This window comes from Penicillium verrucosum (assembly GCF_028828655.1).
Source record: "Penicillium verrucosum strain IBT 35672 chromosome Unknown utg000001l_segment0_segment0, whole genome shotgun sequence".
Classification (NCBI taxonomy): Eukaryota; Fungi; Ascomycota; class Eurotiomycetes; order Eurotiales; family Aspergillaceae; genus Penicillium; species Penicillium verrucosum.
The window spans coordinates 7,528,977-7,555,301 of record NW_026643210.1 but is presented as its reverse complement, the minus strand read 5'-3'; the positions used below and the strand labels follow the sequence as shown (position 1 = coordinate 7,555,301).

Genomic DNA, 26,325 nt, shown 5'->3' with positions numbered 1-26,325 from the left:
CCATATCTCCGGAGGGGATCGGATCTGGATCGGTAGATTGACACCATTCCTCACAATCGACATATGTTGTATACATTTTGTACATACCATATATACCATGGAAGAAAAACTACATTCTAAATGACGCCATAAATGCCTCGACGACTTCAAAAAGAATTTCATATAAAGAGACCCGGATGGCGTGAACTGGTGGGTATGAAATACATCATCGCCCATTATTATTTACATTTGTACAAAGTATAGTCAAAAGATAATACATGTAGTTAGCACCCCGTAATAGTTAAGAATAACTGCCGGCTACGGCGACAACCAAAATCGAACAATCGAGAATCTCAGTGGGGATAGTATATTAAGTGCCACACACAGAAACACACACAGACACAGACACACCTACCTATTACGAGATACTGCTGCAGGGGCCTCGTCAGAGAGATGTGGGACTGTCTAGACATCATTCCAGGCCTTCAAGTGCTGCTAATCGTCGATCCTCCGTGTTTCGGGTCTATGGAGAAAACCGGGGCTTTCGAGAACAATTCCCGGAAGATATTCTTCAACCTGCCCAGGTGTTTACATCAGAAGATAACCTTCTTATTAGGAGTTTGTTTGTGGTCTTTTTTCCTCTTTCCCCGTTTGCTTTCCGCCGGGTCCCGAATTCGTTCCTTGGATGAGCCAGTTCGGGGTATAAAATCTCACAGGGCGAAGTCGAGATTGATTTTTTTTTTTTACAGTGGGGCCGGTGACATCTGTCAACATAGAATACATCATAGGAGTGAAGCTTTGACGTGAAAAAAAGTCGGTAGAGTCTTAGACAAAGTCCATTAATGTGGAGTAGAGTGATGCTGACGTTTGGGCGATTAGGTCTCGATTCTATCTGGGTATCTACTAAATATCGTACAAATAATCACTCATGCTTTATCAATCTCCATTGGCTCTGGAGGCGCTGCTCGAGTCGCAGCCGGGGTAGGCGTCGAGGGAACCTCGCTGCTGAGAGCCATTCTGTCTATGCTCTTCCTGGTAATAGACTCGGCCTGACCCTCAGCCTTATCGGTCTGCAGTTTTACTGTACCGGGACCTGGCTTGCCTGTAAAACGCTCGGGCACTCCGCGGGCAGCCTCGGCCGGACCGACAAAGCATCCCAGCATCGAGCTCCAGATATACCCTTCCGACAGCAGACGGCGGATTTGGCCATATGCGTATGAATTGGCATAAGGAAGAGCGGTGTCTGGATCGCGGTAACGCGAAGGCAACGAGGTGATGACACAAAGCGATGACGATATTTCTGTTATGTGAAGTTAGCCTTAACCGATTCCTAAGAATGAAGTGAAATGATACGTACTGGTCAAACGAGCAGGTTTCTTGGCGTTGAAGTACATGCTGTATTTGCGATGGTTGGCGGTCGCATAATCAAAGTTTTCCAAGATCGTAAGACAGCGCCCCGTATGCTCGATCACTGGAGGGGGTTCTGGAATCTCTGGTTGTCCTGGCTGTGCGGGTTCCTTCGCCATTCCATTTGATAATTGTGTTTCGGACTGGTTTAGACTCTGGGCTGGGGCGTTTTCGAGTACCGTGGCTTGACCAGGTGCTGCAGTGGCCGGCGAGGCTTTAGGGGCCAATGCGATCTCAGGGCTGATAGCAGTGGCGGATTCAACTGGCCGAGACTCGTCCACTGGTGGTTCTCGTACAACCGTCCCAGCTGCATGTGATGTAGGTGTCACTATCGAAGTCGGTTGGGCATCAGCAACCTGTGGAGTTGCCAAGCTTGCCTGGCCTGCTGATTCGGGAATCTTTTGATCAATCTTGATAGAATCTGCAGCCGCTGCAGCCGCTGGAGGTTGATCAATATCCATATCATCGTAGTTCTTGGCGGGGGACGGTTCAGGCAATTTTGGAGTAGTGTCATTGCCCGCAGAATGTGATCCATGCCGAGACGCTGGAATTTCCACAGCAAACATCTTTCTGTCCAATTGTTTAGATGACTCCGAGGACTGCCTTTCGGTGGCAATAGATTGATCTTGCTCAGAGGGTGGTACTGGTGTATTTCCGTCAACCTCTGGAGCTTTGCTTTCCGAAGCATTGTCCTTGCTCCGCTCGGCAGGAGGTGTCGTGATTGTCTTCGTCTCTGAAGAGTTTACATCTGGTTGGCTGACGATCGCTCCGGAAGACACCACGGGGGTGTCTGTATTCTCTGCAGTCGGAGCTGCGGCAATTTCGGGTGGCTTGTGTTCGGGCGTCTTTTGGTCTAATGTGGAGGTGGGAGGAGGCAGAGCGGGATTTGTTGGATCCGTGGGAGCAGAAACTGCATGGAAGTCTGGTGGCGGTTGTGATGTGCCTGTGGTAGAGACAGAGGCGGGTCCAACAATGGTTGCAGACCCCAAGGCCTTTGCCTCTGCCGCAGGCTTCTCCTTATCTTCCTTCTCTTTCTTTTTCTTCCTCGATTCCTCCTTATCTGTCTTTGGTTTGATGTCGATCTTGCCCACTCTTGTGAGACGCCCGTTCGTCCATGTAGCCACACCACTCCAGTAGGAAATCACCGGACCATCAAGACGGCGATTTTGTAGTGCTTCGATCCTCGCTCGTCTTTCATCCGCCTTTCTTTTTTCGGATAGCTCCCAGCGGTTCAAACTTTTGCTATTCAGCCGTTCCACTCTTGCAGCCTCCGCAAGATGATCTTCCTGGGTCATCTCTTTCGGTTTCAAATGGGCCTTCCGCTTCTCTGCCTCCTTCATTGTAGCGATGATGCGGACTCGTTTCTCCTGACTGTCCTTGAGACGAGCATGCGTAAGCTCCTTATTGACCATGGTCTGTCGACGAGATGATTGCCGAGTAGGCCCATCCTCCGTAGTTGGAATCCACGAGATGCGCTCCGACTTTTCTTCGGTCGAGGAGTGGCGGACATGGCGGATGGGGCGGTCGGATCAATCTTGACTCGTTTGCGCAAGGTCTGGAACCGGAGGTCATTCTGGGCTCTGCGCTTCTTGCGCTCGTCTTTTTGTAGTTTCTGTTCGCCCTCGTAGTCGTTCTGCGCGTTCGGCCCTTGGTCTTCATCCTCGTCCGACGATTCAAGCAACTCATCCTCTGCGTCGGGGTCCACCACATCCGCAAACTCATTATCGTCTTCGACTTCTTCAAAGAGAAGCGCCAAGTCATCATCTGCAGCGGCCTCAAGAAGGGCGGACATGTGCAGTCCCGCGGTACTTCGTTTCGCGCGCCCTTTGACCAATGACTCCACGGGCATATGTTCTTCCTCCGACGATTGAAGCCCAGACGATGGGTCTTCTTCCATAATATCGGCCATGGTGTTACTGGGGTGGCAGGTGCCTTTAAAGTGGACGATTAAGCATCGGACGCGAGAAGGGGACGCGCGCGCGACAAACTAAGCTTGAATCGCGTATCAAAGATCAGCACAGATTTGGAAAATTATATCATATAGAAAGTGGATTCTGTCACACGTTTAAATATGAGGAGTTGAAATGATGGAAAGATACCGTTACAAGTTGACAAGAAGAGTGGCTTGAACAGAGAGTGTGGCACGAAATAAAAGTTGATGCCTCAGGCGAACATAAAATGGACTGACCAATGGTGTTGACTAACGTGTTTACATCGACCTTGAACCAACGACAGAAGGTTTTTCTGATAGTTCATTTGGTCCTACCTCCATTATTGATACTACTTCAACTAATATCCTAGAAGTGACAATCCATCTTATTATGTACCACGGTGACATGAACCTCCCGGTTCTTCCGCCATACCGAATGTTTCTGGAAGCTTGGCGAACACCCTGAAGATCCAGAAAGCTCCCTGGAGTTCTTCAAGCTAACTACAACATATGTAGCAGTCGACAGATCAAGTCTGATCTAGTTACATCTCCTAACACAGCCACTATTGACCAGCCCGAGAGGGCTCTAGGCCTGACGCCTCTGGTAGAGGACGAGGACGAGGACACGTACCTGACCCATATCCCTTGCGCGCAGGCAAAAACATAAGTGTTATTGTGGTTTTTATGGTTTCAACCCCTCAGTCAATTCAATGTTTTCCTTACATGACCGATTGCATATCCCATACGGAGAGTATTCCAGGACGATATCTTTGCATTTCGCGATGAGCCTGCTTCATCCATGTCCTGTCAAGGATTCAAGCGTCGAGGCATGACGCACTGGAATGCGGGGCTTTTTTTTTCCGTTTCCACTCTTGTCTCTCTTTTGGTGGTCATGCCATGAACGCTTTTCTTCCGACAGAACCTTGAATTGGACTTTCTGGAGGGAATGCTGGGGCTATAAAGGTCTTGTATCTGTACTAAAAACATCCGTGGATATACCTCTTTAGAATTGTTGATACCTCCCCATGTCTAACCAGAATGTAGTCTGTCTGAATCAATGACATCGATGGGGCTGTGTCATTGCCAAACGCCCGGAGGATGTCGATTCCCGATATTTCATCCCGTTTGAATGTTTTTGAATATGCACAAGACACATTATGGGAGTACTTCTGGGATATCCCGTCTCGGTACTTATGTACCTTGAATATGCGATGAAATCAATAGAAAATGAAATCAACCATAAGAGTCATAGCGTAAATGAATCCAATTACATTCAATCATTTAGCCATCCATATTTTAACCCAAAATTTATCTGAATCAACAATCGAATTGTGGGTGAAGCTGAAGGAGGGCCCTCCACCAACCACAGCCATCTTCCTCGGGCATCCGGCCAGCTCCCCAACATCTCTTCTCCTTCTTTTCATCTCCCTTCTCATCCTCCCTCTGACTTCTTTTTCACCTCTCTTTTTTTTTTATTTCTTTGGCTTTCTGCATTCTTAGGGTGAATTCAACTTTCGGTTAGTGTTGAATGACAACACTCGCGAAGCGCAACACTAACTCACTTCCAGCCACCTCGATCCCTTTGGACCCGGATCATCCTTTCCATCTTTTATTTCTCACTTGACGCACTTTGTGTGCCAGACCATCCTTGTGAATTCGCAGTGTTTTTGAGCCTTTGACGACCATAGAAAAGGACTTATCCTTTTTTCTTTTTTTTCTTTCAGCTCAACTCGATTGCTTTGGGGACGCCCGCAGATTGTTATACACCCCGAGCAAACGGTGAGATTATCATCAAAGACCCTCAACACTGCACAGTGTTGGAAAGCATCGGACTCGGTATGAAATATTCCTATAATCCATCTCAACTGTGTGGAATTGCTTTGTCGACCCCACCCACACTTTGCGACCCCCTCCCCGATAGCAACACATATTTCGAACATCAACTAATTTCGAGTTCTGCTCTAGTGTCCTCGATATTTCACTATATCCTTATCTCATGATTTCTGTCCCACCCTTCTGAACGATCAAGCTAAATTTTAATTTCCGACTTTACACCGTTTTGGCATTCGCGCGGAGGTCATACTTTCGAAGAGATTCGGGCAGTGCCTCGCAGAAGGCATAAAGTGATAATCCATAATGTTGCCGGTTTCGCGACCTGACGGTCAGATGAATTTCAATTACATCCCAACCACCCAACCCATGTCAGGTACCTCGACGGGGCGCAGCTCTCCCAGTGAACTGGCCGGGTCTGGGAACCCAAGAATGCCGTTTGGACCTTCTCCGGGGTCCATTGGCAGTTCGAGGCCGGGGGCTGGCTCCCCTTCTCATGATTTGGCATCGCGTCTATACTCGAAGCGGTAGGTTTGCTTCCCGTGGGACATGAAAACAAAACGCGACAATTGGCTGACATCTTGACTCTTCTCGCAGAGCTCGTGAAATTCAAGCGCAAGAAGGCATTTCTCCTAGTATTTGGGGACCTCCTACTAGCGGCCATTCAACCCCGCTTCGCGAGAATATTCCCGAATCGCCGAGTCAAGATAGCTTTCCCGATTTGATGCCCACCACCAATGGCTCAATGGACAACCCTGGTCGCCGAGCTCGTGCTGGAACAGTTCCATCGCGTTTCCCTCCAATGGGCACACTGAATGAGATGGATCTTCAGCAGCCTTACATACCGCAGACTTCACGGCCAACGCCCTCAACTAGTCCCTTCAGGCCTCCCGGCGTTTCCGGCATAGATACAAGTTCCAAGGTCACGGGTACAACTGGTGTGCCCAACCCGGCATCGCTATCTCGCCTTCGAGCTGGTTCGATGCCGCAAAGAAGTAACTTCTTGGGAGGTGGCGGCCCCTTCGGCCCATCGTTGTTTTCAACCAACTGGTCGACGGGTCGTGAGAGGGCCACAACTTTAACCAGCATTCGATCTTCGGAAGGGCCGACTTCACCCAGCCACTCTTCTTTCTCGAGGGATGGACTCGCGGACACCGATGTGAAGACCTTGGATTACTTGGGGCTTGCTGAGACCCCTCAACAGGGAATGTCCTCTCTTTCACGTCCTTCGATGGAAGCGTTGATGCAACAGCAGCAGCAGCAGCAGCAGCAGCAACAGCAACAGCAACAGCAAGCTTCTGCGCTGCCACCACTCCTGGCTGAGTTGGCGATGATGAAGAACAACAACAATCGATTCCGATCATACTCTGTCAATGCTAAGGAGAAGTACGCGGATGACGAGGATCTTGAATATGAGAACCGTTACACCCAACTTCCCTCCGGCGCTATGACGCCAACCGCCGCTGCAACTGCTGCGCAACTTGCCGCCACACAGGCCCAGATTCACCAGCATAACCTTGCTGTCCAGGCATTCGCCAGCCATGCCTCTGTTAGCAGACCCCGGGCGCGAACTGCTGGCATTTTGGAGGCACCTCCCCAGCGATCATCCATCCGCAACTACCTCGCCACACCTTCCCGCCTCGACAACAGCTTCAGTGCGGCTGACCTGCAGATCCCCGAAAATGGTGAATATGACGAATTGTCCGAGGCGGTTCAACTGATGCATCTCGGCGGTAACGGTATTCAAGCCATGGGGGGCCGACAGGCCGGCGAAATGGCAGATGAGAACAACCAGGATGGGCCTACCCGGGCACTTTGGATTGGTAGCATTCCCGTCTCCACTACTGTCACGTCACTAGAGGCCATCTTTGGCATGTATGGAAAGATCGAGTCGACTCGTGTTCTAACCCACAAGAACTGCGGATTTGTCAATTTTGATCGCCTTGACAGCGCCGTGCAAGCCAAGTCGCTGCTCAATGGCAAGGAGATTTTCCCAGGCGCAGGCCCCGTTAGAATTGGTTATGCCAAGGTTCCCGGTGCATCAGCCGCCGGTACTCCTGGTGCAAATGGCATTCAGTCGTCTCCAACTCCTGACCAAAACTTCAGATCAAATCTTGCAACGGCAGATGGGGCGGATCGAGCGGACAACGCTAACGTTATCCCTCAGATTCCTGCTCTGGCTGATCTGTTGCCTGAGATGGTACAAATCGTGCAAGAATTCGGCGCAAGCGAAGATGACTTGAAAAACATCACGGCAAGCATCCAGACTTCCATCGCGTTCCAGGCTTTCGAGGATGAAATCCCCTCGGTTCAGGAAACGAGCCAGTCCCGGATGTTCGACGCTCCTCGTCTCCGTGACATCCGGAAGCGCATTGATAATGGCGCATGCTCAATCCAAGAGATTGAGGAGACTGCCGAGGCCATGCTTCCTGAAGTCGCAGAGCTAGCGTCCGACTACTTGGGCAACACTGTAGTTCAGAAACTGTTTGAATTCTGCTCTGAATCTACCAAGGAACAGATGCTGTCTCAAATTGCGCCCCATCTCTCCGAAATTGGTGTTCACAAGAATGGAACTTGGGCTGCGCAGAAGATCATTGATGTCGCGAAGACTCCTGGGCAGATGCAGTTGATTGTTGATGCTCTCCGCCCTTACACTGTTCCTCTTTTCTTGGATCAGTATGGAAACTATGTCTTGCAGTGCTGCTTGCGATTTGCCAGCCCCTTCAATAGCTTTATCTTTGAGTCTATGCTCGGCCGCATGTGGGAAATCGCCCAGGGACGTTTCGGTGCCCGAGCGATGCGGGCCTGTCTCGAAAGCCACCATGCCACCAAGGATCAGCAGCGGATGCTTGCATCTGCTATCGCTCTTCACAGTGTGCAGTTGGCTACTAATGCCAATGGAGCTCTTTTGCTGACTTGGTTCCTTGACACGTGCACATTCCCTCACCGCCGAACAGTGTTGGCCCCGAGACTCGTGCCTCACCTTGTTCACCTCTGCACCCACAAGGTTGCCTACTTGACTGTTCTCAAGGTGATCAACCAGCGCAACGAGCCGGATGCTCGCGACATCGTTCTAAAGGCACTCTTCTTCAGTCCCGGGGATGAAGTTTTGGAGAAGATCCTGAGCGATCAGACGTCTGGTGCGACTCTGATCTTCAAGGTCTTGACCACCCCGTTCTTTGACGAGTCTATGCGGACTGAGGTCGTGAAGAACGTGTCTAAGGTTCTCACAAAGCTCAAAGCTTCCCCAAGCCAAGGCTATAAGCGTCTGATGGATGAAGTCGGCCTCTCCTCACGAGGTAGTGGTCGGGAGCATCACCATGGACGTGAGCACTCCACCCCGGAGAAATCGCAACACCGCCAATCCTCTCGCCACGGGAGCACAGGTTATCCAGCCCAACCGGCCATGGACAGACAGTATAATGGGCAGTTTACTCCCAACGCGTTTGGACAGAACCCTGACAACCGTCCTATCTCTGCCGACCAGTCCAACCCCCCGCCCCTTGATCCATACGCCAGCAACGGACTCGGAAACCACTTGAACGGTCTTGGCGGTGCAGGCGGATACGGCCAGGAACCTCTGAGCCAACAACAGTTGCAATACCAAGCCTTCCTCGCCGCACAGGCTCGTGGCGTTTCCACGGGCTATCCTGGCATGCCAGGCGCCAACTATGGCTACCCAGGTGGCTCGCCTGCTGTGGATAACCTACGATCTATGCAACCGCAGCAGGCCCCCCCGCTGTCCACCGGACCGAACCAGATGCTTCCCCAGAACAACTACCAACAGTTCAGCCCCGTTGGCAACCCTGCCCAGATGTATCAATACCCTCCGCAATACTACCCCCAGGCCCAGCCTGTGCAGGGGCAGTCGGGCGGCGGCCGACGTGGACGGGTGAGTTCATTTTCGGATCGTCCCTAAACTGTGTAGTGCGGCAATACTAACGTATATGCCTTTTTGCGCCCAGCGTTGATGCCATCTTCGCGTATGATTTCTAATCGATCTGCCTTCCCATCTACATGTACAAATTTTCTTGATCATCGTATCTTCTATTTTTTTTTTCTCATTTTTGAAATTTCTCATGGAGACCAAGCGGGTTTATCTAGCTACGTGTTGTGAGTTCACTGTCCTATCCCTATCTCTTCGCCCTGATCGGACGCTGGATCGCCGGCAGGGGAGAATCGGACCCGGGAGAGGAACTGGATGGATGGGGAATTGGTGAAAAAGTCTTGTGTCTCGTCTGGGTGGAGGCCCAGTTTTGTATCTTCAGCGTTTTTGAATGACCTTGTATCTTGTGATCTTACGGTAGGACTTTTTTTTTTCTCTTCTGTCTATTGTCTTAAGATCGAGGTTTTGGCTGCCTAGTGGAGCATAGTGAATTGAAGCAGATGTGAAAAGAGATTATATCGTAGTGAATGTAAATCAGTCGAATTCAATCGAAATGAAAAGAATCAACTTTATATCAAAATCCATCCGATGTTTTGAATTTATATGAGGCTGAGAGAGCCTGAAACCTCCAGATGTCTACAACTACCCGGTGCAATCCGTCACTCATTTCACCATCACCAACAAGAGAGATACAAAGTCAGAAATGAGCAATAGTATTCAAGAGGAGACTGCGATTCTATTCCAGGATACAAATATATATCTGCTTGACATCCCACATTCAATTGCGCTCGCGCAACAATGGAGGCCAACACCACACCAACAACCAGCCCCAGAATCCGGTTCAGGAACAGAAAAGAGCATACGCAGAAAAACACTGAACCTACTTTCATGCTCACCTATTAAAGAGCCATTCCCCTCTACCGAGCCTAAAAAGCCAGCTGCTCTCGCCAGGCTTCTCGACACCATTCCTATCTCTGAGAGGCGGTTCCACTCGGAACTGATACTGCCACTCGTAAGGGATTCCCTCGAAGTTATCAAGGATGGATTTTCCCATGATCGCCGATGGTGCGAGGCTCGAGCTGTGCCTAGTGAATCTGAGCCTCACGATAGCACAGCGCCGAATCAGCATCCACGGAAGCGCCGGAGGGGAAACGATTGTACGCCCTCAGAGTCTGCGTCAGATAGCCATGTCTCGACTAAATATGAACCACCAATGATTCTATCGACTACCTCACCGAATGACTTTGAGACCTTATCAGATCTTGCCATCGTCAAGAATCCATCACCAGAGCCCGCGATACTCAGGGTTGGAAGCGAGCACGGCGAGGAGACAAATCCCCCATCTGAATACATCATTCCCCCGGAGTCGAGCTTTGCGCTTTGTACACTTCCTCTATTTGAAGCCGAAGTCGACCGTCCATCTACATCCAATAACTACCCCATCCCCGGACTTCCCCATCACCAGAAATTCAACCTCATCCTCATGGATCCGCCCTGGCCAAACAAATCCGTGCGACGCAGCAAGCACTACCAAACACATCACTATTCCGAGATGGATGTGCTTACTGAAGGGTTACGAGATATACTCCGTGTGCACTCGCACGACCCGAAAACAAAGCCGGGGTTACATCCATCTGAGCCCCACCCGGACCCCCGATCCAAAGCGAACAGTCTATAGCCGCGATATGGATCACGAACGCAGAAAAGTCCCGACGAGCAGCATACGGGGCATTGAGCGGAGCGGGCTTTTCTATCTGCGAGGAATGGATCTGGGTCAAGACTACGTGGGACGGACAACCGATTTCACAACTGGACGGTCTTTGGCGAAAACCGTATGAGATCCTTGTCATTGGCCGCAAGAGTGACCATAATGTCAATGCCGATATCAACGCTAACGCTAACGGTGACGCGGACAATATACCACCCCTGTCTCAGATGGATGATCTGACACAGGTGAGTGAGGCCATTCCAACGAGACGAGTCATCGCTGCGGTTCCGGACTTGCATTCTCGAAAACCGAACTTGAAATCTATTTTTGAGGATGTGTTTTTCACGGATGTTGGGCAGCTCCAGGAGTATTCTGCTCTCGAGGTGTTTGCGCGCAATTTGACGGCTGGTTGGTGGGCTGCTGGTAATGAGGTTCTCCGGTTCAACGCTCGTGAGTGCTGGGTCGATCTTGCGGGTGAGAGGGATACAGACCTACATGAATATGCATAATTATGCAATTCAGGCTTTTAGGTCGGTCAGATGTGTTACGTTGGGAGACTTCCAATGCTGTCAATAAGCGGGGGTTGTCTATTGTACGAGGTCATGATACATACTCGGAGCAGGTTGTATTATTATATGATGTGTGATGCTTACATGTTTACATATTTGTACACCAGGTCCTTGTAACTTATACATAGGAGAGATATGTTATGAGCTAGCACACCGCATCTCTATTCCTTACTCCTTACAGTCCGTACAGGGGGGCCAAATTCCCCCGATCAGCGCGGCGGTCTTCCGCGCTGACAAAAGTTCCTCATCTTTTTGATTCGAGCGAATGCAATACTCAATCATAAAATGGCATCTTCAATTTCTATTCCAATGCATATATCTTCTTTCAGAAAACGTGGAAAAAAACACTCTCGCTTAGATCAAGTGGTGTGTGTATAACCCCTAAAGCTACCGAACGAATTCGTGGATCTTCCAGAAATGGCGAGAGATCAAGAAAATGGTGCAAATGAATCAGTCAAGATTTCCGAACGTCCAAAATGTTTCAGCAGCACATTCCAAGAAGTTCTGTTCGTCTTAACTGCCACGATGGCCATTGGCCAGCAGTCATTCTTCCAAGGCTGTATTGTGGGAGTAACTGCATCAATTGGCAAGGATTTACATATGAATTCGGCTGAAATCACTTGGATCAATGCCGGTGCTTCGTACGTTCTGACATTTTCTTTTTACCCAATTCGAGTTTCTCTTGATCTTGGTCTCTTTCTGGTTCTTGTATATGTTTAGTACATCACACACCAACTAACCATGCACTCAACCCAAACAGCCTCACAAGTGGCGCCTTCCTACTCACCTTTGGAAAGCTAGCCGACATGTTCGGACGCAAGATCCTCTTCATAATCGGTATGGGCGGTTTTACTATCTCCTTACTCATCGCTGGCTTCGCAACAAACGCCATATACATGGATGTCTTCTCTGGAGTCTTAGGTTTATTCGCCGCTGCCGTCGTCCCACCTGCGGTCGGCGCTCTAGGCGCTACTTATGAGAAACCCTCGAAACGCAAGAACCTTGCTTTTGCCTGCTTCAGCGCGGGAAATCCGCTCGGTTTTGTCGGCGGAATGATCGTCTCTGGTGTCGCGGCGCATTTATATAACTGGCGTGCTTCTTTCTGGGCTCTTGCTGTAGTTTATGCTATCTTTACCATCTTGACTGTCTGGACGGTGCCGGCTGATGGATTTGATAGAACGCCTTTGAGTGTTCAAGCTCTGAAGCAGTTTGATCTTCTTGGGATGGGTTTGGTTGTTGTTGGGTTTGCGTTTTTTTCTAGTTCGCTTTCGTATGTCTTTTTTTTCCCTTGTGAATTGGATACATGAGACATATCTTCTTGGGATACCCGCTGACTCTTTCTATACATAGGCTGGCTGCAGATGCTCCAGATGGCTGGAAAACGGGATACGTCCTTGCTCTGTTTATTGTGGGCTTGTTCCTGCTCGTGGTGTTTCTGTATTGGCAGTCCGTTGCTACAAATCCTCTCATGCCTCTTTGGGTCTGGCGAGATCGTAACTTCTCTCTTGTATGTGTGTCCATTTTCAAAGATATACATCGAAACTAACTGTTCAGCTCATTGGAACTTGCTCCCTTGGCTTCATGGGTTTCTCGGCCGTCAGCTTCTTCCTTTCCCTCTACCTTCAAAACCTGAAACATCTGTCTGCCCTTGAGATTACTGTCCAGCTACTCCCAATGGTTGTCAGCGGAGTGTTGGTCAATGTTGTCTGCGGTCTGGTCCTGCACCGCATAAGCAACAAAATATTAACCGGCATCGGGGCACTGGCGTACACAGCCTCGTTCCTTATCCTGAGCTTCATGAATCAGGAAGCTAGCTATTGGGCATTTGTTTTCCCAGGGCTAGTTCTTGTCGTTGTTGGTGCTGATATTCAATTCAACGTCACAAATGTACGCTCAGCCCTATGTCATTTTCCATTCCTTGTCTTTGGGAGTATTAACTAACTTTATCTAGATGTATGTGATGTCCACCCTCCCGCCATCCCAGCAATCCGTCGCTGGCGGCATCTTCAACACCGTCATAAAGTTGTGTAGCAACCTGGGCGTTGGTATTGCTACTTCTGTGCAGAGCTCAGTCGCTCTTCGTATGACCGCCTCCTCGCCTGCGATCAGGCCTTATCTGTCGGTTTATTGGTTTGCAGCTGCGGCTACGGGGGTATCTTTGCTTTTTGTGCCGTTCTTGACACTTGATAAACAGGGCAACTCTGTCCCGCAAAATGAGCAGTTGGTTCTTGAAGAAGAGGCTGGGGAGAAAACGGCTGTTACTCCTAATGCCGCTTCTGTTGTTTCTTCTACTGTTGATATCACCGAGCACGAGAAGAGGTAGCCTACTAGGTTGCCTTTTTTTAGTCGCGAAGAGAGTCGGCATTGGGATTGAAGAGCAAAAATGTGTGCGATATCTGAAACATCACAGCTCGGGTATATCATAACTATACTATTCTTTCGGCGGAATTCTAGACATAGAAACATATCATTAAATGTACTTGATAACATACCACTGCCTTCAAGGCATAGTTCAAGAAAGACATACCAGCTATCCGAATACCAGATCCAGAAACACTCTCGAAAAGAACAACCCCATGCCTAATCCACCCTACTCTAATCAAACAAAGGCCCAAAACTAACCAAACTAAACCTCAAATCCGGATTCCCACCCTGCGCCTCCATCTTCAAAAATCTCCTAACCCCCAACTCCAAGGCAGCCTCACTAAGCGCATCCTCCCCATCCCCAAGAACCCCCCTCGCCAAAGGCCCCTTCCTCCTCCCATCCAACTCCCAAAGCGTCCCATCAACCCCCTCACAAAAGCCACAAAATGCAAATCAACATTATCCTCCGCCGCCGGCGCAGCCGTATCCCCCAACCTCGCCGCATCAGCATGCGCACTCTCCAGCGCCTTACTATCATACAGCAGATCCGCACGCTGGATGGGCTCCAGTCCCTCGGCCTCACGGAGCAAAGTATCCAAATCCGAGCCGGCGACAACATGTTTCCGGGCCTCGCCGTTTGAAACAGCATGCAGAAGCCCGATCAGTCCACATGCGTTCCGGATTGTCTGCTTGAACCACATTACGGGCTCGGCGGGCCCAGACCCTGTGTATGTTGGTTTTGGGGCGTCTTCGCTTTCGCGGGAGGCTTCGTAGGTTTGAGAGACGGGGAAGACGAGGAGGAGGGCTTGGGAGGGGCGTGGGACGAAGGCTAGGAGATCTGGCTCGTCGATCGAGAATACATCGGTGAAGCCTAGGGTTGGGGCCAGGCCTAGTTGGTGGACTAGGTGGGACATTACTTCTGGGTTGTTTTCTGGTGAGGGGTTAGTTTGGGGTTCGTGGATGGGAATGGGGGAGTGAGGTGAGGGCGGACCTAGTGGCACGAAGGCCTTTTGGGGTGGCTGGGACATCGACGTGTGCCATTGTGTGTGTGATGTTTGGTGGTTATGGGTATGGTTGTGGTTAGGTTATGGCGATGTTGTATGTCTTTGGGATAAGGTGAGGTTTGAGATGAGTGAAGGATTGAAGGATTGCGGGGTCCGGTACTTGGTTCCCACGTTTTCTATGGGGGCCGATATTAATTGCTTTAAATTGCAGCTTAAATTGAGATTTATTGTACTTTAATTGAGCTTTGACGGTTGGATATACTCCTGTAATACTCTTATATTTGACTAGAAAAGAGATAGAACAGAGACCATAAGGAATAATTATGTACTTTGCTCGCAATTGGAGTAGAAATGACGTCGGAAACCTGAAAAATAAGGTTGTTCAGGCAGGAGATGTTTGCAACATGTTTGCAGTCTTGCACGTGGTCCAACCCTATATTATATAATATTATATAATATTAATAGCAACAACCTCTTCTTTAACTTTTGACACTTCTGCACTGACCTGCTATAACACGAGGTGTGGCTCACCCAACGTCCAAAAAAGGAGAACTCTTATCGCCGAGACACTACTAGTCCCCGCTGTTAGGCAGAATGAACAAGTAGGAGTGGACAACAACAGGGCTATGACAAAAGCAGCACGCTAAATAGGCGGATACCTAAGAAAGCCCATTGTCGTCTCCTCGGAAGACACTAGTGCACACCGTTAGCCTCGGTCTGATCATGATCGCCACTCTGCCTCCTTTAAAAGACCAGATGAAAGAGCGGCCAGTCTTTCCGAAAACATCTAGTGCCCACTAGTATAATAGTTAGTAACTAACTGGATCGACACCCTGGCTTCCCGTGTCAATTTTGGAGTTCAGATAATAAAAAATAACGGGAATGAGTCAAGTCCAAAGTCCAAATCAAACTATGTTGTACAACTGCCTAGACCCAACGACATGGTAGCTTTCGCAACCCTCTGCCGAAAACTTCCCAAACCGGCAATCCTGAAACCCTAGTGGAATTCCTTATGCGGTTATGCCGGAATGTCCATTTTCTTGTCTCACTCCCACATGTCATGCAGGGTACTTTAAACACCTTGCAATCATATATTGCTAATTAATATCCTATACATTCGCATGACCTGACAGGAAGTGAATTCTAGCTCCTATTCAACCCAATTTGTACAAAAACTATGTGCCGTGTCGTCGATCATCTCACGGTTGGCTTAGCGTTATTTCCTTAGGTCAACCAAGAATCCGATTTTTAGCCGGCCCAGTGCCAAAAGGTTCTAGTTCGTCAGTGTTAAGTTTTTAACCCCTGTATTTTGACATAGAAATTTGCGGGTCGTGACAGGGGAACGCTCTTATTAAGAATCCTCTTCCCGCACACATATGAATCCTTCTCGGTATGACAAGCCTCTGCCGAAATGACAGATGAGCACCAAAGAAAGACGGCGGTTCAGACCATCGCCGCGGTCTTCCTGCCTATCGCCACCATCACGGTGATGATGCGCATCTATGTCCGCGGTTGGATCGTAAAGGCATTTGGATGGGATGATGGGGCTATGGTAATATCATTGGTATGTTCAATCTTGAAATTCTTCCCGATCTTCCCGAACCAGTTCTTGTGGAGTTAATATCCGAAATCTAACAAACTCAATCTACCATAGCTATTCTATGCCATGTTCTGCGGAACCATGATCGGAGGCTCGATTTATGGTACAGGGTATAAGCTCGAAAACCTCGCTGTCGAAAATCGTATCATCGCAATGAGGTACTGGTGGCTCTGCGAGATCGCCTACTGCTTCGCCTCGGTTGCATGCAAGATCTCCGTCTGCATCTTCTTAATGCGCATCACTATACGACCCCTCCACATTTGGATTCTCTATACCGTCATGGCTTTGACCGTCATAGCAGGCCTGGTTTTCATGTTCCTCATGCTCCTTCAGTGCAGGCCACTCGAATACTTCTGGACGAAGCTGGCCTACGATCCTAATATTATAGGAAAATGCATGGATATGAAGATCATCGTTATCATGACCTACATTTACAGTGCATTTGCCGCATTGTGCGATTTCACCGTCGGCATCTTGCCCATCTTCCTCGTCCACAAACTTCACATGAAGCGTCAGACCAAGATCGCTGTCATGGGAATCTTAAGCATGGCTTGCATGTATGTTTTTTTTTTTTTTTTTTTTTTTTTCATCTCGAGTTTCCATTCTTCCAGATCACTGACAAGAGATTATTACATAGTGCTTCATCCGCGGTTATCATCCGTGTCCCCTTTGTCGCAACATTCTATGACCCCGACTTCCTCTGTACGTCCTTACCCTCTCCGAATCCGAATGATACATGATACACCAAGACATGAAAGAAAACTAACCAAGCCCCCGTCATTCTAGACGCAACATTCCAAATTGCCATCTGGTCCAACGTCGAAGCAGGCCTCGGCATTACAGCCGGTAGTCTCGCAACCCTCCGACCACTCCTCCGTATCTGGACCGGTTCTCACTCAGACCCATACTACTCGGCTGGCTTTCCCGGCGGTCGTTCACGGTCTGCCTCGCGCCCGTTGGGAGGAACTGAAAACAGACCTTTTCCTTTAGGCTCGCTGGATGATAGCGGTCAGTCTCGCTTGAGACCAGATAAGCTTGCTGTCACTGTCACGACTATCCAGAGCCGGAGAGATCGTGAGGATACATATTCCACGAGCCCGAGTAGCAGCGAGGAGAGGTTGACTATTGATCGGCCTTCGCCTCGATTGCCTGATCTGGGGTTGGGGATTCATCGCACGTTTGAGGTTACGCAAACTTCGGCGGAAAGGGATGATGCTGAACGGATGATTGTGCGGGAACATGTATGATTGATCAACGTGTAGATACGATTTAAAAATGTATATATTAATAATATCTTACCATTAACTGTTCCATTCTTTTTAGGGTTGGTATAATGTAATGCTTTCTGTATAGCGTTGCAGTCGTGAAGAATGGGTTGTATTTGATTCATTCAGTCATTAGAGCTTTTGGTCAATATGAATCTAAGATAGTCTCGAAACAACTTCCCTCTATTGACCAGGCTGCTTTCCCTGCTTCAAAGGCTGGAAAATATCCGTCCACAGCTCACTAGCCTCACCCAGGAAGTATGTCAAATCAACATCAGCCAGACTAGGATCCCCATCTCCGGACAAAGTCTCAAGCTGCGAGATCAAGTTCTCCAATCCAAAAGCCTTACCCGTTGCCTGCGTTGCACCAGCTTCGAGCATAACATTGACAACATGGATATGGAAATGGTAGTAAGTTGGTTGGTCTGTGATATTCAAAGTCAGCAAAACATTCTCACACCCTCAATATCCAACGGAGCACAATGCAGCACACTACAACCCCCAAACAACTCACAATGAACATAAAGCTTAATCTGATCCTCCTCCAAACCAGGATACATAGAAACCGTAGCCTCAAGCACCCTCCCTCTCAAATACTTCAACCAAGGCACAAAACTCTTCTTAAGATCCCTCAAACTCCAAATATCCCTCCTCTGCACCAAAGCCAATAAATGCAACGACCCCATACTCTTCCGATCCCAATTCAAATCAGGCAACATCAAAAACCCATCATCAGGCCCGTGTCCCTCATCCCGCAGGATCACATCTTCCTGCTCAGTCCTACCTTCCAGAATATTAAACACCCAGCCCAGTTGTCCATCCTCGCGCTTCGCCTGCATATACGGCCGCACGTGCGTGCGGTATATCTCCGCCGTCTCGGTTACCATGCGCAGCTGCTGCTCCGAGTACTTCTTGATATGCCGGGCGGTGCAAGGCCAGATGAGGTTGAGTTTCAGGTCGTGCTGGGGGTTGGCGGCTTCGGCGGGTGTTGGGTCGTTGTTGTTACCGCTTGAGGAGGCAAGATACCACCGGTAGATATCGTTGTCGCCTAGGTTGTTGATGCGGGAGATTGCAGCGTGGAAGGCTTGGAGTATTGCCAGGGATTCGGTTGCGAAGGCCGCTCGCTCGGCTACTAGGATACCTTGGGTGTTGTCGATTGTGCCTAGGAGGACGATTCTTCGGCCGTTTTGGTCTGGAGGGGTTTTTCTTTTAGTCTTTTGGTTGCGGGGTGAGGGGTCGATGAGGCGGACCTTGTTTGAGGAGCTTGTTCACTTGGAATTTGGCGATTAGGGCCTCTGGGGCAAGCTTCTCGGTTTCTGGGGAGTCGGCCATGTTTGGAGGCTCTTAATTCTGGGTTGTAGGGAAGTTCAAGATATTTTTGTACGATTTATCCAGCTTTATCGGGTGGGGCGGTCAGGCTTATCGTTTTGGTGTAGATCTATGAGATGGTTCTGTTGCAATGCCTTGATACTTCATTTCATTGTTAGAAATGTTCTATATAATACTGTAGAGTTGCTTTGATATTCTGATATACCGAACCCTAAGTGTATCCATTGAACCATAAGCAATTGCTCGCACGCCTTCTTCAGCGCATAGTTCTTATGTGATCAAGGTTATAAGGAGTTTGCAGTACTCAGTTTCAAGCAAAAGTATATATCACAAAATCATGCTATTAGATGCATTCATATACAGCATAGATCCCACAGAAAAGCTCCATCAACTCCATCCGAACCCAACAAGCCTTCCTCAAACAGCAGCAGACTCCTTTCCATTCGTCACTGATGTTGGGGTTGTATGCATCTAATAGACAATCAGAAACGACCAAGGGGAAAAGAATACCCCAGACAGACTAGCATTGGAGGGGGAAAACATACCGCGTCCGCAAACCGCAGCCACTCCTCCACTCCCTTGACAAAAGTGTCATCTGCTGCAGGTAGAGCCTCATGTCCCCATACTACAAATTCATCAAAGGTTGACTGCATCTCCATAATCTTCACTGGTTCTTCGGGCTCGGCCTCTGCATCCTCAGCGCCGTCACTGCCTGCCCGTTGAGTTGCGGGTAACACACGGTCTGTGGGTGTTGCGACTACACCTATATATTCCCAATAGAATCGAGTCAGCCAATTAATTCAATTGCAGTTGTATACTTTTAGGGAGCTGATTTGGGTGTTCTCTCGTACCTTGATATCCATCAGGAAGGGCGACGCGCCGGCCTCGAAGTTTGCGTCCGCGGAAATGCGCCGTTTGCGTGTTATCTGGATATAAAAGAGACGATGTTAATTTTTGTTTGTATGTTGGTCCAGCTGGATCTCTCTAGCCAGAGCTATCTGTCTTGCATACCCTTTTCGTCTTTCACTGTCCAATACCGATCCAATGAATCAATTGGCCCGTCGTGGTGAATCCGGCATGGAATGATGTTAGGTGTGCATTGCAGAGTCGAGTCATTCTTTTCCGATTGTGAGCTCGCTGACTGGATGGCGTACATGTCGGGCATTGTGTCGGTTGCTCTCTGTAGAGGACGGATATTCTGGTCTGAGGACTATTGAGGCAGCAACGGTGTAATCCAGGATATTTGCTAGGACTAGTTGGTTGACAGTCTTTTCATATATCGTTGAAGTCTGTAATTGGAGGGGTATCGCCTTGGTTCTGCGGTCTGGGTGGTTGCGCTGATTCTTGCAAAAGATTGGAGGTGAGGCGCGACGCGTTCTCCCGTTCTCCGCGTTAAGTGGAAATTCGGGGATCGACGACTACAATTATTTACTTAGTTAACTATCTCTATGTACAAGTATATTATTGTTTCAATGCATTTGAATTTTTTTTTAAAAAAAAAAATACAACTTCTAGATTCTCGTGATAATGCAAAACAATTCAATTGGCAATGATCGGGGTATACATGTACAGAGTATCTAAGCATGTCTCTTCGAAAGCTATATCGAATATTCAACCACATCAGCGCTTGCGTGTGGTCTTCTTCTTCTTCTTCTTTTTCTGGCCCTCGCCCTTCTCCCTGGTATCGGCAATCATGCGAGCCGGCCATTTCTTCAGATGCTCCCGCTCAAACGCATCCTTCTCCCGACGATACAAAGCCATCGTAGCCCGAGCATCTTCCACACTAGAATGCGCTCCTTCCTGGATCGTGATTCCCAAGAACTCCTCAGCCAACATCTTCAACCGTGGTGATCCACCACCCGCGATCCTCCGATATGGCGCGTGCTTGCTCGTGTCTCGGATGTCGCGCTTGGGATGACTGAGGAGGAGAGCATCCAAATCATTGCTGACCGCATGACCGACGAGAATGCGGTCTTTCATGATATCTGCAATTTCTTTTTGGACATGCTCAAGAGTTCGTGCCTCCACCATGTGCTTCGGGGCAATCCCACTCACATGCGTGCGCCAGTCTGTGACCATCTCCTTTGGGCGCACGTAGGAATCGTATATTTGGTCGCCATTGAAGTTCACCACACTGACGCGGGCAAGTGCAGAGTCGCTGTCGGGGTTCGGTCCGACGCCCACCATTTCACAATCCATTGCGACATATTTTCCTAGTTCGGCGCTGGAGGCGGATAGTTAGTAACTGACAGTAAAAGGGCAGTCCAAATAGTATAGCACTTACGTTGATGAACGGCCTTCATTTTCCTTGTGACGCGAACTCGTCTCGACCTTAGTGGGTGCATCGGCTGAGTCGCCAGTCTCTTTCTTATCGGACATTCTCTTGCGCTTGAGGGTTGGTTTGGCGTCTGGGTTATACGGCTTTTGCTTCTCTGTCAACTTGCGTTTCTTCACGATGCCATCTCCGGATTCGCGGTCGGAGGGCTTGCGCTTGACAGTAGAATCTTTCTTCAACGTCACCTGCAGCTTCTTCCAATTACTGGAAAGCGCTGTCTTGTCCATTCTGTGTTCTGGTGGTGAGAGAGAAGATGGGAAAGATAAAAAAAGACGATAAGCAAGTAAATTTTCGGGACCCACTTTTTATTTTGGGGTTGATAGTTGACCAGGTAGCGATGGGACTTTATACTTGTTATATCGGGGTATACTAACTATATACAATTTATATACGAGAGAGAATATATATATATATATATATATATGATCATTGCTTACTTTTATTTAAGTGCTGGAAAAATATTGAGATGAAACCTGATCCTAACTCATCTAACCTTAGGACCACATTATATGTCCAGATAACAAAATGTACGCGCTTTTAGAGGGAATATGCAAAATCATTCGTACCCAGTCTTGAAATCCTTCGCAGCCCACTTCTCCGTGATCTGTCGTCTGGCCTTGCGTGCCTGGGTAATTGGTGTGCGGGACTCGAGCTTACCCTGGACGATCAATGTTCGGAATCGGTCATCCAAGAGATTGCCTTCCGGTTTCAAGAGACGTAGAGAATCCTGCAGCTCATCAGGAAGCACCAGCTCCAACGGCTGCTCGGGTACACTAAAATAACTTGTTAGTCTCAACATCGGTATAGGAAAATGAACAAAAACATACGCTTTCTTGCCACCGAAGGTCTTCCTGCGGAGGGCAGTGTCATCACCATCTTCAGAATCATCCGCATCTGACTGGTTTTCACGTTCGAGCTCCCGTTGCTGGATTTGCTCGGTGATCTTGAGAATATGCTGGGCCTGCTCATCTCTCTTTATCCGCGCTGCCTCCCACTTCGCTTTCCCCTCTGCTGCCTTGCGTCGGATGGCCTTGTTGCGCTGTGTCTTGGACTTCCGCTCGGGACGCTTCTTGTTCAGCCACTCGGACTTCTCGTACTCGCTTTCGAAGCCCTCCCAGGCACTCTCGTCATCCGACTTCACTTCGCCGTTGTCGTTCTGGGCCTCTTCAATCAAACGCTGCTTCTCAGCTTCCTTGGCTTCTTCTTCTAACCGCAGCTTCTCAGCCTCGACTGCCTTGGCACCATGTGTCTCCAACAGTTTGTCCCACTCTTCGAACACAGGGTTGTAACTGGTTCCGGCGTGAGGCATCTTAACAGAGGGGATGGGCTTTCCGTTGGCAGCAAGCGAGGTCGGGGCGTGTTTTAATGTGGCCGGCTCAACCTTGGGCTTGGGCTTCTGCAGGAAATCAAAGCGAGGGTCGTCGTACGAGAGCGTGGGTTCGGCATCTTCCGCCCACGGATCGTAGAAGTCATTTTCGGTCTTCTTGCCAAGGGGGTTTCCCTCCTTTGCTACTTGCTTCAGGCGGAGATATTCCTTTTTGCTAACCCAGTCGCTCTTGGGCTTCTTCGTCTTCGGCTCAATGACTCCGTCGGTGACGTTCGGGTTTCCACGCTTCCGGCCGTCCAGGGCGGGGATCATTGACCGCTGGGCAAGGATCTCGTCTGACTTGAGGGGCTTCTTTTGCTTTTTGGCGATAGACTTGCGCACATCTTCATTACCGACCGTATCGAGAACGAAAAGCTCATCGGAAGGCTTTTCCGAGATAAGACCACTAGCAGACAAAGAGTATTAGAATCTCAGTTCAAAAATAAAGAGCTAACAAAAGAAAAGAGAGCAAAGATAGGCCTACCCTGTGATCTCGGCGTCCTTCAGATCGCGCAAACCTTCCTGCACGGTGGTGATATCGACATTCTTGCGCCACGCCTTCTTGCCCTTACGGGAAGTTTGCTTGAATTGCTGGGGGGCATCTACTGAGGTCGACATTGTGGAAAACAACACAGACAGACAGTCAACGATGATAGTATGAAAATATTGGCTTATCTTTTTTCCGGTCCAAAAAATTTCTGGATCTGCTTATCTCAGCACGCGCGGGGGCGGTGATCGCGGCTACCACGTTTACCGCGCTTGGTTGCGAACCTGCTTTTCTTCCGCTTCAAGCTGTCATCACTTACGGCGCGTGAACTCCCCATACGCCAGTGGGTTGTCATTCTTCATCTCTCTGCTGGCAGCCTTGATCTTTTACTATCGATTTTCGAAGATTTGACACTGCGCTCAGCGCGATCGCACGCCATGCCTGTCGTCAAAGGTGGTGTCTGGTAAGTGCCACCGTTGAAATCCGCCCACGAGGTTTGGTCGCTAACATTCTATTAAGGACCAACATTGAAGATGAAGTGCTTCGGGCAGCTGTACGTTACTTTTAACTCACTAGAAACCCCCTAGCCAACGTTTGATAGAGCAAAAACTGACTCGATCGCAGGTATCCAAATATGGTCTCAATCAGTGGGCTCGAGTCTCCTCTCTGCTCGCACGGAAAACCCCAAAACAATGCAAGGCGCGCTGGATTGAATGGTTGGACCCGGGTATTCGCAAGGTCGAGTGGTCGCGGGAAGAGGACGAGAAGCTGCTCCACCTTGCAAAGCTGATGCCCACGCAATGGCGCACAATTGCCCCCATTGTCGGGCGCACTGCCACACAATGCCTCGAACGCTACCAGAAACTTTTGGATGAAGCTGAGTCTCGTGAAAATGACGAGCTTGGTCTGGGGGGACCTGGCGAGGAGAGCGCCGCCCCCAGTGCGGACGATGTCCGCCGCCTACGGTACGTGAATTTTTACGAAATGTCATGATATTCGTGTTGCTGATTTCTTTTAGACCCGGTGAACTCGATCCCGACCCTGAGTCCAAGCCTGCCCGTCCCGATACGATCGATATGGATGAAGATGAGAAAGAAATGCTGAGCGAAGCGCGTGCTCGTCTCGCCAACACACAGGGTAAAAAGGCCAAGCGCAAAGCCCGAGAGCGTCAATTAGAAGAGTCACGTCGACTGGCCGTTCTCCAGAAGCGTCGCGAACTCAAGAATGCCGGTATCAACGTCAAGGTCGTGACGCGGAAGCCCGGTCAGATGGATTACAATGCAGACATTCCATTCGAAAAGCCAGCTGCTCCTGGATTCTACGATACAATTGAAGAGAAAGATCAGAATGAACGCCAACGGGAAGCATTTGATCCTCGGAAGCAGCAACTCGCAAATAAAAGAAAGGGTGACCAAGACGATGATGCGGAGCGCAAGAAGCGCAAGAACGATAAAGGCAGCACCTCGGCCGCATCTGCTGCAGCTGCACGAGCAGGACAAATGCAGAAGATTCGCGAGGCTGAGCAGAGCCACAAGCGACGGGGATTAAACTTGCCAGCACCGCAAGTCAGCGAAAGCGAACTGGAACATGTTATCAAGATGGGAATAGCTGGGGAGAAAGCCATTCGAATGGGCTCTGGTGAAGCAGGCACCGAGGAACTCCTTGGAGATTACTCGACCATTATTGGAGGAACTCCTATCAAAACTCCGCAAGCTGCCCCCGAGGAGGATCACATCGCCAACGAAATCAAGAACATCCGAGCTTTGACTGAAACCCAGTCTTCCCTCCTGGGAGGGGATAACACACCTCTCCACGAGGGCAGCTCATCAACTGGATTTGATGGGATTGCTCCTCGGCGGCAAGCGATTGTCACTCCCAACCCCATGGCGACGCCATTCCGCCAGGCGAATGGCATGGGTGCGACACCTATGCCTGGCGGTATTGGAGCCGGTGCTACGCCTTTGCGCACCCCGCGAGACCATCTGGCTTTGAACCGGGAGGGAGAGGGTGGCCAGCTCATTGGCAGCACGCCCCGAGACATTAAAATGCACGAGAACTTCATTCGCCAACAGATGCGCAGCAAGCTGGCCTCACTTCCCAAGCCCAAAGAATCCGAGTGGGACTTTGATGCTCCATCTGAGACTGCTGAAACCACCATATCTGAGGACATTAGCGAAGAGGACGCGGCTGAGCGTGATCGCCGTAACAACGAGGCACGGGAGAAGGCCGCCAAGGCTGAATTCAAGCGTCAATCACAAGTTTACCAGCGAGACCTACCTCGTCCAGCTGTTCTTGATCTAAACGCTTTGTTGCAACGTGCCTCCCAGTCCACCGGCACCATCGAAGGCCTGATTGCCAAAGAAGCTGCCATCCTGATTGCACATGACTCTCGCAAATTCCCCGTCCCAGACGCGCAGGTCAAGGGCCAAGCACCAAAGTTGAGTCAGTTGGATGACCGGTCATTGGACGCAGCACGAGCTTCTATTGCCGCAGAGATTTCTTCCGCCGAAGCACAGCAGTTGGAGTGGCAAGAGAAATTCGACTCATCGGCTCACGCCGCCAAGTCTCTGCCCGGTCTTGAGAATTACGAAGATGACGAGCAGGACGCCTTCCAAGAAGAACAACGCATGGTTGCGGCCTTTGACACTGTTCAAACATCCCTCTTTGCTACCGCTGAGCGTGGAAACAAGCTCGAAAAGAAGCTATCGTTGCACTACGGCGGATACCAGAACCGTGCCAAGACGCTGCGGTCGAAGATTTTGGAGGCTGGTGCTGCTTTGCCCGCAGCTGAAAATGAGCTAGACGCTTTCCGTACACTCCAGATCTCTGAGGAGTCAGCTCTGACCCGGCGACTTGAGAGACTCCGCGAAGCGGTGTCGTTCGTTATGCGGCGTGAGCGGGAGGCTCAGGATCTGTACAAGAGCCGAAAAGATGAGCTTGATGAACTTATTGCTGGAACGGGTACGGTCAATGGATGGCATTAGGTAGTTTGCTTTTTTTTTTTTTATTCTGCGTCATGACCACAATATCTTGCTCTTCTGTACAATTACTACCTCAGTCTAATTTGACGAACCGTACGCGGTCATTCACTGGAAGATCACCCGACATACATATTTACTCAAGTTATAGTGTGCAATGGACAGTTTGGCAAATATTTCGTATTGGTTTAGTTGCTTGCTAATTGATGGCCTCCGACTTGTTAACAGGCCAGAGCCTCTCCAGCGTCGCTTCCATGAATCAACGTCACCCTTCCTAGATCCTTCTGG

General features: G+C 49.5%; 11 protein-coding genes across 11 annotated transcripts; 5 read left to right on the top strand and 6 right to left on the bottom strand.

Moving 5' to 3' along the window:
• Positions 1-905: 905 nt before the first annotated feature.
• Positions 906-3,295, bottom strand: N7516_002800 (putative signal transducer; the record flags this gene model as incomplete). The annotated part of the gene is made up of 3 exons (XM_057215520.1): positions 906-1,279; positions 1,337-2,757; positions 2,796-3,295. 3 exons carry the CDS (start codon positions 3,293-3,295, stop codon positions 906-908), a joined length of 2,295 nt encoding a protein of 764 aa, XP_057077403.1.
• Positions 3,296-5,452: 2,157 nt separating this feature from the next.
• N7516_002799 (putative RNA binding protein Jsn1) lies at positions 5,453-9,117 on the top strand (the record flags this gene model as incomplete). The annotated part of the gene is made up of 3 exons (XM_057215519.1): positions 5,453-5,673; positions 5,744-9,038; positions 9,112-9,117. The coding sequence occupies 3 exons, from the start codon at positions 5,453-5,455 to the stop codon at positions 9,115-9,117; spliced, it is 3,522 nt and encodes a 1,173-aa protein (XP_057077402.1).
• A 618-nt stretch (positions 9,118-9,735) lies between these two features.
• Positions 9,736-11,249, top strand: N7516_002798 (MT-A70 family; the record flags this gene model as incomplete). Its single annotated transcript, XM_057215518.1, has 2 exons — positions 9,736-10,621; positions 10,711-11,249. 2 exons carry the CDS (start codon positions 9,736-9,738, stop codon positions 11,247-11,249), a joined length of 1,425 nt encoding a protein of 474 aa, XP_057077401.1.
• Positions 11,250-11,696: 447 nt separating this feature from the next.
• On the top strand, positions 11,697-13,632 carry N7516_002797 (uncharacterized protein; the record flags this gene model as incomplete). Its single annotated transcript, XM_057215517.1, has 5 exons — positions 11,697-11,950; positions 12,070-12,579; positions 12,660-12,816; positions 12,864-13,196; positions 13,261-13,632. Coding segments are annotated over 5 exons (1,626 nt in total), but the record flags the coding sequence as incomplete, so codon positions are not given.
• Positions 13,633-13,975: 343 nt separating this feature from the next.
• Positions 13,976-14,701, bottom strand: N7516_002796 (ubiquitin carboxyl-terminal hydrolase; the record flags this gene model as incomplete). The annotated part of the gene is made up of 1 exon (XM_057215516.1): positions 13,976-14,701. The coding sequence occupies one exon, from the start codon at positions 14,699-14,701 to the stop codon at positions 13,976-13,978; it is 726 nt and encodes a 241-aa protein (XP_057077399.1).
• A 1,387-nt stretch (positions 14,702-16,088) lies between these two features.
• On the top strand, positions 16,089-17,524 carry N7516_002795 (putative integral membrane protein; the record flags this gene model as incomplete). The annotated part of the gene is made up of 4 exons (XM_057215515.1): positions 16,089-16,241; positions 16,332-16,834; positions 16,915-16,979; positions 17,064-17,524. The coding sequence occupies 4 exons, from the start codon at positions 16,089-16,091 to the stop codon at positions 17,522-17,524; spliced, it is 1,182 nt and encodes a 393-aa protein (XP_057077398.1).
• A 201-nt stretch (positions 17,525-17,725) lies between these two features.
• Positions 17,726-18,874, bottom strand: N7516_002794 (putative mRNA decapping hydrolase; the record flags this gene model as incomplete). Its single annotated transcript, XM_057215514.1, has 3 exons — positions 17,726-17,967; positions 18,057-18,734; positions 18,793-18,874. The coding sequence occupies 3 exons, from the start codon at positions 18,872-18,874 to the stop codon at positions 17,726-17,728; spliced, it is 1,002 nt and encodes a 333-aa protein (XP_057077397.1).
• A 414-nt stretch (positions 18,875-19,288) lies between these two features.
• N7516_002793 (ribonuclease H2 subunit C) lies at positions 19,289-20,036 on the bottom strand (the record flags this gene model as incomplete). Its single annotated transcript, XM_057215513.1, has 4 exons — positions 19,289-19,342; positions 19,417-19,634; positions 19,723-19,797; positions 19,883-20,036. 4 exons carry the CDS (start codon positions 20,034-20,036, stop codon positions 19,289-19,291), a joined length of 501 nt encoding a protein of 166 aa, XP_057077396.1.
• A 455-nt stretch (positions 20,037-20,491) lies between these two features.
• On the bottom strand, positions 20,492-21,433 carry rex4 (putative 3'-5' exonuclease; the record flags this gene model as incomplete). Its single annotated transcript, XM_057215512.1, has 2 exons — positions 20,492-21,095; positions 21,156-21,433. 2 exons carry the CDS (start codon positions 21,431-21,433, stop codon positions 20,492-20,494), a joined length of 882 nt encoding a protein of 293 aa, XP_057077395.1.
• A 329-nt stretch (positions 21,434-21,762) lies between these two features.
• On the bottom strand, positions 21,763-23,190 carry N7516_002791 (ribosome biogenesis protein NOP53; the record flags this gene model as incomplete). Its single annotated transcript, XM_057215511.1, has 3 exons — positions 21,763-21,979; positions 22,034-22,978; positions 23,057-23,190. The coding sequence occupies 3 exons, from the start codon at positions 23,188-23,190 to the stop codon at positions 21,763-21,765; spliced, it is 1,296 nt and encodes a 431-aa protein (XP_057077394.1).
• A 306-nt stretch (positions 23,191-23,496) lies between these two features.
• cef1 (putative cell division control protein (Cdc5)) lies at positions 23,497-26,043 on the top strand (the record flags this gene model as incomplete). Its single annotated transcript, XM_057215510.1, has 4 exons — positions 23,497-23,522; positions 23,579-23,612; positions 23,684-24,024; positions 24,078-26,043. 4 exons carry the CDS (start codon positions 23,497-23,499, stop codon positions 26,041-26,043), a joined length of 2,367 nt encoding a protein of 788 aa, XP_057077393.1.
• Positions 26,044-26,325: the final 282 nt, after the last annotated feature.